Source organism: Cydia strobilella, chromosome 22 (genome assembly GCF_947568885.1).
Source record: "Cydia strobilella chromosome 22, ilCydStro3.1, whole genome shotgun sequence".
In the NCBI taxonomy this organism is placed as follows: domain Eukaryota; kingdom Metazoa; phylum Arthropoda; class Insecta; order Lepidoptera; family Tortricidae; genus Cydia; species Cydia strobilella.
In genome coordinates this window covers 9,457,046-9,469,305 of record NC_086062.1, presented here as the reverse complement: position 1 = coordinate 9,469,305, position 12,260 = coordinate 9,457,046, and the positions used below count along the sequence as shown (strand labels likewise).

At 36.6% G+C, this 12,260-nt stretch overlaps 1 protein-coding gene across 1 annotated transcript in view; it reads right to left on the bottom strand.

The window, feature by feature from the left end:
- The window catches only part of LOC134751393 (uncharacterized), a 48,474-nt gene that overhangs the window by 14,822 nt on the left and 21,392 nt on the right, over nt 1-12,260 (bottom strand). Inside the window, exon 2 of the mRNA XM_063686777.1 lies at nt 10,854-10,989. Coding sequence (XP_063542847.1) covers nt 10,854-10,989 — 136 coding nt within the window. The remainder of the gene's footprint in view (nt 1-10,853; nt 10,990-12,260) is intronic.

The following is a 12,260-nucleotide window of genomic DNA, read 5'->3' as shown; positions in this document are numbered from 1 at the left end:
TGTATGAAGTGTTTATATTAGCGTATCCGTTTAGCTTAAATTGTTAATGCACATTTGCATGGGACGAGTGTGTATTTAATTTTCAATATTGTTTTTAGAAATCTGCTAGTAAATTGTACAAAGTGAAATAATTGTTTCACTTGGTTATAACAAAATAAACAAAATCATTAAGTACCTAACTTTCTTAAAAAATAAAATATCCCATAAAAAAACTAGAATACAATATAACACACGAAAATACGAATATATCCAATTTAATTTTGCGTAGTAACTTAATAAAATCGCTAGATAATTTTTTCTATCAAATCTAAAATAATACCTTACATTAGTTCCGCTACTCGCCGACAGATGGCGCTAAGAGTATATCGCATCCGCGTTGCGACACATTCTAATAAGCGGCGTCTATTATTTTATCAGAAGGAAATATTTTAAAAAGAGCAAATGACACGTAAGGTTGTAAAATCTGTCAATAATAACTTGGTAAAAATATATGCGAAGAGGACTGCGCGAATCCATATAAACAAAAAGCGCGGCAATCATATTGAGTAATAGATGGATACAGTCTAAGGAAAAACCGTGCCTCGAAAATCACGAAAATTTGATTCTCGATCAGATGGCGCCACTAGCTTTGGCCTACTGTCGTATAGAGGGCGTTGACGGTTTCGTTTGTTATTTATAATTTTAACGAATTTTTTGTTTTTCATATCAGTGAAAGAACATGGGTCAAAATCATATAAAAATAATTAATGCAAATAAAAAAAAAACATTTATCCATATTTAAATACATTTTATCGCATTTTTATAAATCTTTATTTTTAGTTTTAAAGTGTGTCGATAGATGGCAGTGAATTTACAGTGGTTATAAAATTTACTATGACAGTACAGCTCTATCCTATTAAATCCTGTTTGATATAGCGTTTCCATTAATTCAAGCAATATCTTATTTTTTAAGCATAAGAGGATGTACAGCACTTCTTAATGGAATGTGTTCGGACTCGAGACAAGAGGGCGCAACTATTTAAAGCTAGGGGTTATGCAGTAACTGACATTGGGGTTTTTCACACGATATTGGCGGAACCCCTGTCTAAAACTGCGAAATTCGTGTACAGTTTTTTTGATGTATACTAACACTTATTGAAACTGTAATGTAGAGGCCCAACGGAGCCGACATGTCTCAGTGATAAAGGCTCCTTTTAATTATGTAGATTAAAAAAAAAAAAAGCATAAAAAGTAACCGTAAATGTTAAAGGACGTGGTTCTGAAAACATAGCTTGTTATAATCGTATCAGGTGTTAAATCGCCGCTGTAATTATACATTTACGACCACAATCCTCTCCCCACATGATCCTATTGTAAAAAAAAAAAAATCACGGTTTTAGCGAGTTTTTTTATTTTATGACAGCAGATTTAGTTTCAATTCAAAGTAAGCCCACGACTCAGCGATTGAAAAATGACGTCATTTTATTGGTTTTGTTTTGCCGAATTATATGGAAATGACGAAGGGTAGTTTTAAATTGTTTTTCTTTTTCATAACAGGGGAGCTCATTTTGGGGCTGTGACAAATTGTTTAAGGAAGGAAAATGTGGATTTTAAGAGTTATACTTGAGGAGGAGGAAGTTTAGCTGATAACTTTTGCAAAATGTATATTTACAAGTTTTTATTACTTGCATTATTTGCTTGCTTTTCTCGTTTAGCCCGCTTCAGATTTAACAATTTGTTATGGTTTTAATACGATCTTGAAGATCGATGATTGATGCATGCGAAATGAAGTGAAAGTCGAACGTGAGATGCGCGCAAATTACCAAGACGATAAATAATTCACTAGCTCGATATTATTTCGCGGATTAGCTTAGCAATATTTTTGTTTTAAGTCCCCGGCAAGCTCGGTTCTCCATACAAACGTAGGTACAATGGGATAAGGTATATCTAGGGCTGTAATTAGTTTATGTAGCTTCAGATACCATAGTAAAAAAATACGACTAAGTTTTTCATACAAAACTTGTTTTTGCTCTATTTTGTTTATTTTATATAATAGAGCTATATAAACTAATTACAGACCTAGATATACCTCATGTCATTGTGCAAAGTTTCATTACAATCCAACACGTAGTTTTAAAATGAGAACGAAACTCCGTTTGTATGGGAAGGTGAAATTCGGCCGAGCTTGCCGGGGACTTAATATATATGGATTTCCGCAAGTATCGCCCGATTCTATTAATTATTTGGTGTCCTTTCATTCAGCAGTGAACTTATTAAGATGTTACTTCATTACTTCAAAGTAACATTCTACAGCTATAACTCAAACTAAGTACTTGTTATAATTCACGTGACTCCTGTACTTGAAGCTCACAAAGTTCCGTGAAATTGTTCTTACCGGGATTATGCTAATTGCCAGCGTCGAGTGAATACTTTCCGGGTTCCAGTGGTTACGCTGACAGTCTAATCTTTTGAGGTTATGTTTACTAAGTCCGGCTGACGGACGAGATTAAGATATGAATACGTAAAAAGTAAGCTAACTTCAAGTAAGTACTTTCAACGACAGACTATATCTAACAAAACTTCCGTGAGACACAGACATATTAAACATATTAATAACGGGACACTCGCGTATTTTAAATCGACGCAAGCTCCTGATGACGCTCCTCGGTACGGAGTGAAACATGTCGAGCGTTTTCGACTTAAAATACGTGAGTGACCCGTTATTAATATGTTTAACAGACTATATCTATCTATACATCTTATAGAACAAAGTCCCCCACCGCGTCTGTCTGTATGTATGTTCGCGAATTTCGCGATAAACTCAAAAACTACTGAACGGGTTTTCATGCGGTTTTCAACTATCAATAGAGTGATTCTTGAGATAGGTTTATGTGTGTAATTTGTTAAGGTTTACCCGTGCGAAGCCGGGGCGGGTCGCTATATGTATAAACGAAACTCGGTACATTTTGCATTTCGAAAAACGATCTATATGGCTGACACTTATCTAACATATATGACTGAAAGTTATCCCTTCTCCTTAAATATACCCCGACCGCTTTGAATATTATCCAATACACAATTATTCGCAATTAAAAAAAGTTGTGATTGGTAATTAAAAGTTTTGATTGGCTGCAATAAAATTCTGTCTTTAGTCTTTAATAAATAGGCCCCGGTTTTTGAGATATACGCAACTCAAATAACGGGGCATTCCATAACAAAGCAGTCATATTAGGTAAACGAAAACAAGTTTTGTTTAATCCCAATTAGCTTTGATACCCGACACCATAACTTTCCTAGTGTCAAGATGCCATAAATCATCATAAAAAACATGGCGGTTACGTCCAAAACTCCTTGTTTAAATGTTTTCTCTTGAATTAAAATGATCAATAAGATCGGAAAAGTTTGAACAATTTGACGTAATTGAATGTCCCTAAATCGAGGCCTATTCGATTACAAGATAAATAGGTATTAGCAGAGAATGTTAGGTAATGAAGACTGACAATCAAAACAAAGTCCCAAAAATCGAAATGACCTTTGCATGTCAAGTGTAGCATTTTGTCATCGCGCGACAGAATTTCCATCTTCATCACTTAGATTCTTAGATGGTTGGCAGTCCTCAACTGTACATTTCTCCAGAAACTTCGTGCCTTGCACAGCTAAGCTACGGCAGGCGTGGCTCACTCCGCGATTTTGTCGCGTACATGCGGGCCACACCAATTTTGGTGTCTAGCCATAGAAGTTGCCACGTACCGCTACGGAACGGACGCCTGCTCGCGCTTGCGCCACCTAGCGGTCATATCTGTCGTAATAGACGCGTTTTGGTAAAGAGTGAATCTTATGTACCTAGTACTATTATTTATTCTGTGGCTACGGAATGAACTGTCGCCCGCTGTATTTCCGGACCGATATAAAGAGCATACCATTTTAAAGGCCGACAACTTGCGACCCTGTTATTGCTTCACATCAGGCGATTCGTCTGCTCGTTTGCCTCCTATATCATAAATAAAACCGGCCAAGTGCGAGTCTGACTTCGGTGCGAGGGTTCCGTACCATTATCTATAAAAACGGCAAAAAAATCAAGTTTGTTGTATGGGAGCCCCCTTAAATATTGATTTTATCCTGTTTTCTGTTGTTATAGTTTAGGTAGTTTTGTGTCTAGATTAAGTCTTAGTTTGTAGTTAGTAGTTTCTTACTAAATGATAGTTTTTAATTGTAACAAAGTCTGATATTTAAATTGTAATTGGTTCCCCGCGATACAGCCACTGCCTAGTGCGGAGACCCCTGGAATGTCTGTAACCTTTAGCTGAAAATAAATGATCTTTATTCTTTATTCTATTCTTTTCTTTATAGCGGCAACAGAAATACATCATCTGTGAAAATTTCAACTGTCTAGCTATCACGGTTCATGAGTGACAGACGGACGGACAACGGAGTCTTAGTAATAGGGTCCCGTTTTTACCCTTTGGGTACGGAACCCTAAATACCACAGAGTTGAATGCTCGCTGTCACTTTGTCTAATCGCATTGTCAAATTCGTCAAAACAATTAGGTACTAATAAAAGACGCATTGAAGTCGCTGACGGCCATTAGCTACATTCACTTTCTTCAAAACCACAACTTTTCTATACAATATATTATGCAGTTGCAATAAAATTGTTAAGTCTGTTCCCTCTTTTAAGCAAATTTTAAAGAAAAGAACAGGCAGCAGGGCAAACTTTCCAACGACTTCCAAAAGGGCTTATGCATATTTAATTTCAAACAGACTTACGGCATTCTAGAATAAGCAGGATGCCGAAAGTTCCTATTGTGTCCAATCTATTGTTCCGATTGTTATTGAATTTGTGAGGTTGAAAAGCGCCAACTTGCGTTCATTTGAGTAAAAAGTGCAAGAGGGAAATATAAATATAAGAAAGGGAACTGTGTTCAAGCAATCAATTTTATATAGCATCACCCCTTTCCCGTTTAGGGCGTTTCCAGCTTCACGCACACTGCGTCAGGATGATTGATATAGAAATGTATTGTCACGGTTACATTAACGATTTCATATTGGTTTAACTCGATGCGTGCAGCGTCAAGTACTTAAGGCCCTCACAGCGCACGGAGCGTAAGCGTATCGTAATACGCGCGTAAAACAAGAGCGCTACGATCACGTACAAGTTCAAACAAGCGCACACGAAGAGAGATTTGTCGTCATTTGGCGTAGCGTAATACAGGCGTAAAAAGCAAAACTTCTGACATAATCAAACAATACAAAGTCTTCATCTGTCGAGAAAGTAAGATCGTCGATACATCCGCCAAAGATATCTGACGCCTGTGACGCCATGATTTCAAACAATGAGATTTCACTTAAAAACCGATTACGCTTACGCGACGTTTACGCTTACGCTCTGTGTGCTGGAGCTGAGGGCCTAAGTATGAAAATTATTGAAAATATAGTAGCGTGATTCATAGAACGTAATTTTACTTGGCGTTCTTATTTTAAGTCAAAGTTTACGAAATAACTATGAAACTATGAAAACGGATTATATCGCGTATATTGAATTTATAATACATCCCGACGTTTCGAACTCTTTACAGCGTTCGTGGTCAACGGGTGACTGAGGAAAACTACAAAATGCAAAAATACCCACATACTAAAAATAATGAACCATCATAGACTATAAATTTTAAGGCTGGTTGTACATGCAAAATCGGTTCATAAGGCTAGTTATACACTATAATTATTTTTAAGTAAAGATATATATAAACGCGATAAAAACTACGCCGGCTCCAACCCTACACCTCGGACCAAAGTTTACGAGTAAAAAAAGCAAGCTCTGGCTTTCCCGACGGATTGCTCGGTTACTTACATGAACATTTTTAAAGCGCAATACGCAGTAGCGCAAATCGTCAAAAAAAAGACGTAGAAACTACTAAAGGGCCAGGAAAACAACGCTCAACGACCTAAGCGATTCCGCTTGACGCTGGCATCGTTGTGTGCCAATCGCTCGGAGCGTTTTTCTGGCAAACATAGTACAATGATTTAAGAATTACTAGGAGCATTATGCACAAGTATTATTATTTTAATAACGTTTAAAAACAACACAAAAATTTGACGCAGAGAAGTAGCTTTAACTGTTATTGCTATTTTATTAAATCCTGCAACAAAAGTAACTTATAATTTAATGGACACTCAGTTTGTTAATCTCGAAATTAGCTCATTAACTTAAAACGTTGATCGTCCCGTTAAAGTTAAATACCGTTAATGGGGCACGTAAAAAGATTTCCGAGCGATTTATCTTATGGACTCGTAAAATTCGCATAAAATATTATCATTATACGATTACTCGTGTAACTAGGGCAAGCGCGTTGTTGAAGAAATCGCAGAAAATAGGTCATAAGTACGTAGATACGTGAACCTTTTTATAAATCACAGGGGGCCTAGACAAAACGACAATACATCGACAAACGCATGAAAAGAAAAAAATTATCGGGTTGACAGATGACCACGTCAAAAACCTTAGAGGATATAACCAAACGGTGACGCCTTGTCTGTAATTTTCTGTACAAAAAAGTCTGTCGATTTTTGCGGGGGAGGGGAACGTCAATACGTAACTAAAAATAGCCATGTCAGTTAAACGTCAGTCCACGTTGTTACCATTGGCCGACTATTTTCGACAGAGGGGAACGCCTGTTAATGGCTACTCCGTTTGGTTATATCCTCTTAGTCAAAAACGCATCTTAAGTGGAAGTGTATTAACAATAAAAGAAATGTCAGAACTGTAAAATTTTCACGGACCAGTATGAAATGACATATTTCGCGGGAAATCGTATTAATCGTAATCGTATTAAACGGTGTACATAATATTGTCTTCGGTTACCGCGATAGTTACTCATGAAATAAAACTATGAAATCGGATTATATCGCATATATTGAATTCCCGACGTTTCGAACCCCTTACAGCGGTCGTGGTGTGGTGGTGGAATGTTCAATATACGCATAGAGTAACTACTGTCATAGTAAATTTTGTAACCCCAGTAAATTCACTGCCATCTGTCGACACACTTTAAAAATAAAAATAAATATTTATAAAAATACGATAAAATGTATTTAAATATGGATAAATGATTTTTTTTATTTGCATTAATTATTTTTATGATTTTGACCCATGTTCTTTCACTGATATGCGTTAAAATTGTTAAATAACAAACGAAACCGTCAACGCCATCTATACTACAGTAGGCCAAAGCTAGTAGCGCCCTCTGAACGAGAATCAAATTTTCTTGATTTTCGAGGCACGTTTTTTTCTTAGACTGTATCCATCTATTACGGAGTTATATCTATCTTTGATATACGCGATATAATTAGAGTTTTGAATGATTCACGGTTAGTTTCACTATACTTATATTGACCGGGATATAGACCGTGATTACCTTTTGTATTATTTGTGAGCTCCCGATATTTCGACGCAGTTACATGCATCATGTTCACGGGTGACTGGGAGCTCACAAATAATACAAAAGGTAATCACCACGTAATCACGGTCTATATCCCGGTCAATATAAGTCTAGTGATACGCGATATAATCCGATTTCATAGTTTTATTTCGTACTAGCGACCCGCCCTGGCTTCGCACGGGTTAAACCTTTACAAATTATACACTAAAACCTTCCTCAAGAATTACTCTATTGATAGGTGAAAACCGCATCAAAATCCGTTGCGTAGTTTAAAAGATCTAAGCAAACATAGGGCAGACAGACAGCGGAAAGCGACTTTGTTTTATACTATGCAGTGATTAAACGGGTTCGCTAATTGTGCTATACTTAAATTAATGCTTATTAATTTTATTATAATAATTTCTTAACAATTTTATTACCCGATTTAACAAAACACGCACCCGTGGGTGGTTAATGATCAAGCGCAGATCTACACTTAATTTTATATTGTGTGAAACCAGACGGTTATCTTAAAATCTCGATAGCGCAAGCTTATTATCTATGCGGGATTTCGCTGTTACGGAGACTAATAAAAAAAAGACAGTATATCACTACTTGACACAAATTATACAATTTTTTGTGTATAATTCACCGCTCGCACGAGTGTTTATCTAACGGCTCTGGAACACTACACCGTTATAGGTGGGTACTAACTAAACTTGCCAAATCGCGGTGAATATTTCCAGTGTATAGTGTATCCTTTTTTTTCTACGCTATGAGAGGTTGCTAGTATATATTTACAGAATAATTTCTCTGCAATTTTTAATTTTCGCTGAGACGGGTCAAATCGGTAGTTTTTAGGTAAAAACTTTGGGTAAAAACGGGACCCTATTACTAAGACTCCTCTGTCCCTCTGTCTGTCTGTCTGTCTGTCTGTCACCAGGCATCTCATGAACCGTGATAGCTAGACAGTTGAAATTTTCACAGATAATGTACTTCTGTTGCCGCTATAACAACAAATGCTAAAAAGTACGGAACCCTCGATGGGCGAGTCCAAGTCGCACTTGTCCGGTTTTTTTCTTAGTCCTTTATTGTTGGCTTGCGTTTGATCCGTAATGGGGGCCTAGCCAAGATGACAAACATTGATAGAAAATGCCAAATGCAATTTCAATAATGTATGGAAATAGTGACGTGACTTTTCGTAGCTTCTGTCATCCCGTTACATTTTTTCTTTTCTTTTAGATAGATAGATAGATAAATTATTTATTGCCACAACAAGGGTTTTTTTTTTCAAATTATTTTTACGCTTTTGATGTTTGTCGATGTACGATTGTCATTTTGTCTAGGCCCCCTGAACGCGACACTGCCTGCATATTAACAGGAGCATTCCACGAGTTGTCCTGTACAAACGCATTTTTGTGAATTAGATTTTCTTTTTCGGCGTTTTAAGCTGATGATTATTTTTCTGGCCGTGGCCCACAGAAAAAGAAACTCCTGCAAATATTCAGTTTCGCGGAATGCTCCAACAGTGGTTTTTGCTTCGTAACAAGTCTTTGTTATTTAAATGTCTCTGTTTGTAATCTATTGAAATAAAAAAGACAACTTTTGAGAAATCTCAAAGACATTTCGGTCGTTTTTTATTAGCTAGGTAATAATTTAATAAGAATATGTTTACATGTTAACGCCTACGCTACGTCAGGATTTATTGGGTATAACTACAACATGTTTTTGTATCTCGTAATATTGCGCCTTTTCTGGCTTCAAGGTAATAAATGTTAAATATAGACATAGAAATATCTAAAAATATATTTTGTATTGTTAGGTAAATATAAAAGCGATATTGTGCCTTCATATCTGAAATACCATAAAATTATAAAGCTTTTTTCATGTGAAGGAATTAGTATGCGTTAGATATAGTTTAAAGTCTGAAAAACGTTAACAGTGCACGAGATCATTTTGTTTAAAAAAAACCACGTATTCGTCCTTCTCTGCTAACAAAACGCCACACCAAAATTTAAAGTTATCATTTATTTAACATTAACATCAAAATTTTACAAATGATAACTTTAAATTTTGGTTTGGTCGCTATGAAACGAATAAAAGTAATAAATATAAGTTGAATTTATGTTTAGGTAAGTACTGTTTTGGTTATTATTTTAGCTCGCTCTTATTAATAATAAATTTTAGGAGATACACTTAACAAACATAAAGTAGATAAGATAAATAACAGTAATTACAATGTCAAATTCATAACTAAATATTTTGATCGCAATTAATTAATCAAAACGTTTCTAACCGCAATTTGTCAGAATTGTCATCAAGACAAAGGTACAATAAATAATTTATTAGTATTACATTTAATTGGCGGTTTTGTATCGCCATTATTGCACAAGTATTTAATGGTTATTGATTGACCTGGTTTGTAAAGTCAATATGCTTTTATTAAGTGGCTTTTAGTTATTATGCTTGTTTGGTATACTCGTAATTATGCCTTTTGAAATTTGTATTACATGACAAGAACAGATGTGGAGACATAGTTAAGTATATAGCTAAGAACAACTTGATTGAACGCGGTTCGAAGATATATGTACAAGTAAACAATATGCCGGGTGAGAATACGTTTGGGCCATCTCCACATAGCATGATTCACAGAAGAGCGAAATAAAACATAGCGTAATTTTTGTTTGATGCACTTGTGATAGGTGGGTTGCTAAAATGGTCTTAACTACGTCAACGTTGGAAATGGGCAGCAAGTTGTACCCAAACTATTTTTAGGGTACGTTTACCGTGATTTCGACTTACCTAGGCTTACTCACTTGGAGTTGTTAATGGTCATAACTACGTCAACGTTGGAATGTGCAGTAAGTTGTTCCCAAATTGTTTTTTGGTAGGATAACGTAATGTACTCACCTAGGCTTGTGATAGGTGGGGCTGCTATTTGTCTTAACTACGTTAACGTTGGAATGAGCAGCAAGTTGTACCCAAACTATTTTTAGGGTACGTTTACCGTGATTTCGACTTACCTAGGCTTACTCACTTGGAGTTGTTAATGGTCATAACTACGTCAACGTTGGAATGTGCAGTAAGTTGTTCCCAAATTGTTTTTTGGTAGGATAACGTAATGTACTCACCTAGGCTTGTGATAGGTGGGGCTGCTATTTGTCTTAACTACGTTAACGTTGGAATGAGCAGCAAGTTGTTCCCAAACTATTTTTAGGGTACGTTTACCGTGATTTCGACTTACCTAGGCTTACCCACTTGGGGTTGTTAATGGTCTTAACTACGTCATGGTTGGAAATGGGCAGCAAGTTGTTGGGGTTTTTAGGGTACGTTTACCGTGATTTCGACTTACCTAGGCTTACCCACTTGGGGTTGTTAATGGTCTTAACTACATCAAAGTTGGAAATGGGCAGCAAGTTGTTGGGGTTTTAGGGTACGTTTACCGTGATTTCGACTTACCTAGGCTTGTGATAGGTGGGGTTGCTGTTGGTCTTGAGTATGTCCGCATTTGGCACGGATGTGGGGAGCGCGTGCTCGCGCTCAAGTTCGCTCTCATAGCTCTCCAGCGGCACGTGCTTGCCTGGCAACGGGTCCGCTGTAACAAACAGACAAACATACATTAATAATGAAAAAATTAGTTAAGACTTTTCAATATAATCGAAACCTACGCCGGTTGGGAGCGCGCCGGTCGGGGGCGCGCCGGCAGGGCTGAAACTTTGTAAGGGAGCAGTCAATAAGGGTCGTAATAGATGATTTTACTTTATGCACTAGAGCTTATAAAGCGATTTTACATCGTCTACGCATGAATTAAAGTCGAACTTTACGAACATTAGAAGTGAAAAATAATTTTAATGATTTACTGAACCGGAAGGCATCAAACAAGAGAATCCAGTTGTAAGAACTTTAACCAAAACTTCGTAGTAAATATTTTCAGACTTCTAAAAACAATAAACAAAACTAGTACACCACAATGCCAAAAAAATTTCAACACTTGACCGTATTACAATGCAGTAAGATATAAAACCGTCATAGACATAGTATAGTAGTTATATACATGAAACCGAGCGACCAGGGGTAAGAGAAAGACGTACATATTCATGTATTGACAGGTTAATGTATGGCAGTTAAATCTTTTTTCTCTTTCACTCTTATAAATTTCGGTATTTCGCCATCGCCTCCTACCTATGTTGCCAGTACCCGACCATGAAAAAAAACCCGGTCGGTGATAAGGACAAAGCATGGCACTATTTTCTCTTTCCTCTTATAGGAATCTCAATAAGACTATCTTTCTCTATCAAAGAGTGTCAGGCCCTTGAAAACCGTAAACATACCTTTGCCAAGCATAGTGTAAACAAACTGTGCTATCTTGTTATTACAACCGCTTGGCAAGCGCGGGCAAGTTAATCGGTAGAGGGAACCATCATTATAAAAATAATTCACTATAACGAATAGTTCCTACAGATCTTGAGGTCAAGATAAGCTGGATAGGTCAAGAGTTCGACTAGCACGCGTGTCCTATCAGAATACTGGTTCTAAATTCAAATTACCTACTAGGAACAATTATCACCGACCAGTATCTTATTTCATCAAACAGCAATTTCAGAAAATAACGATCGCAACGTCATATCTGACTGCACCGAAACAATTAAATTGGATCTCTGTTTACTAACAAATAAGGTCGTGTTTGCAGGTTGGTTGGAATTTTAGATTGTAGTTAGTGCGAATTACAATGCTTGTTTGCGCTTCCCACGCCGATATCCAATTCGGACTTCGATGGAATTTCAACGGTTTTGTTCTAAATTTGAAACTGTTGATAGTGTTGGCACTGTTTCATTCGTTTCTAGAAATGTAACTTTATTATTTTCA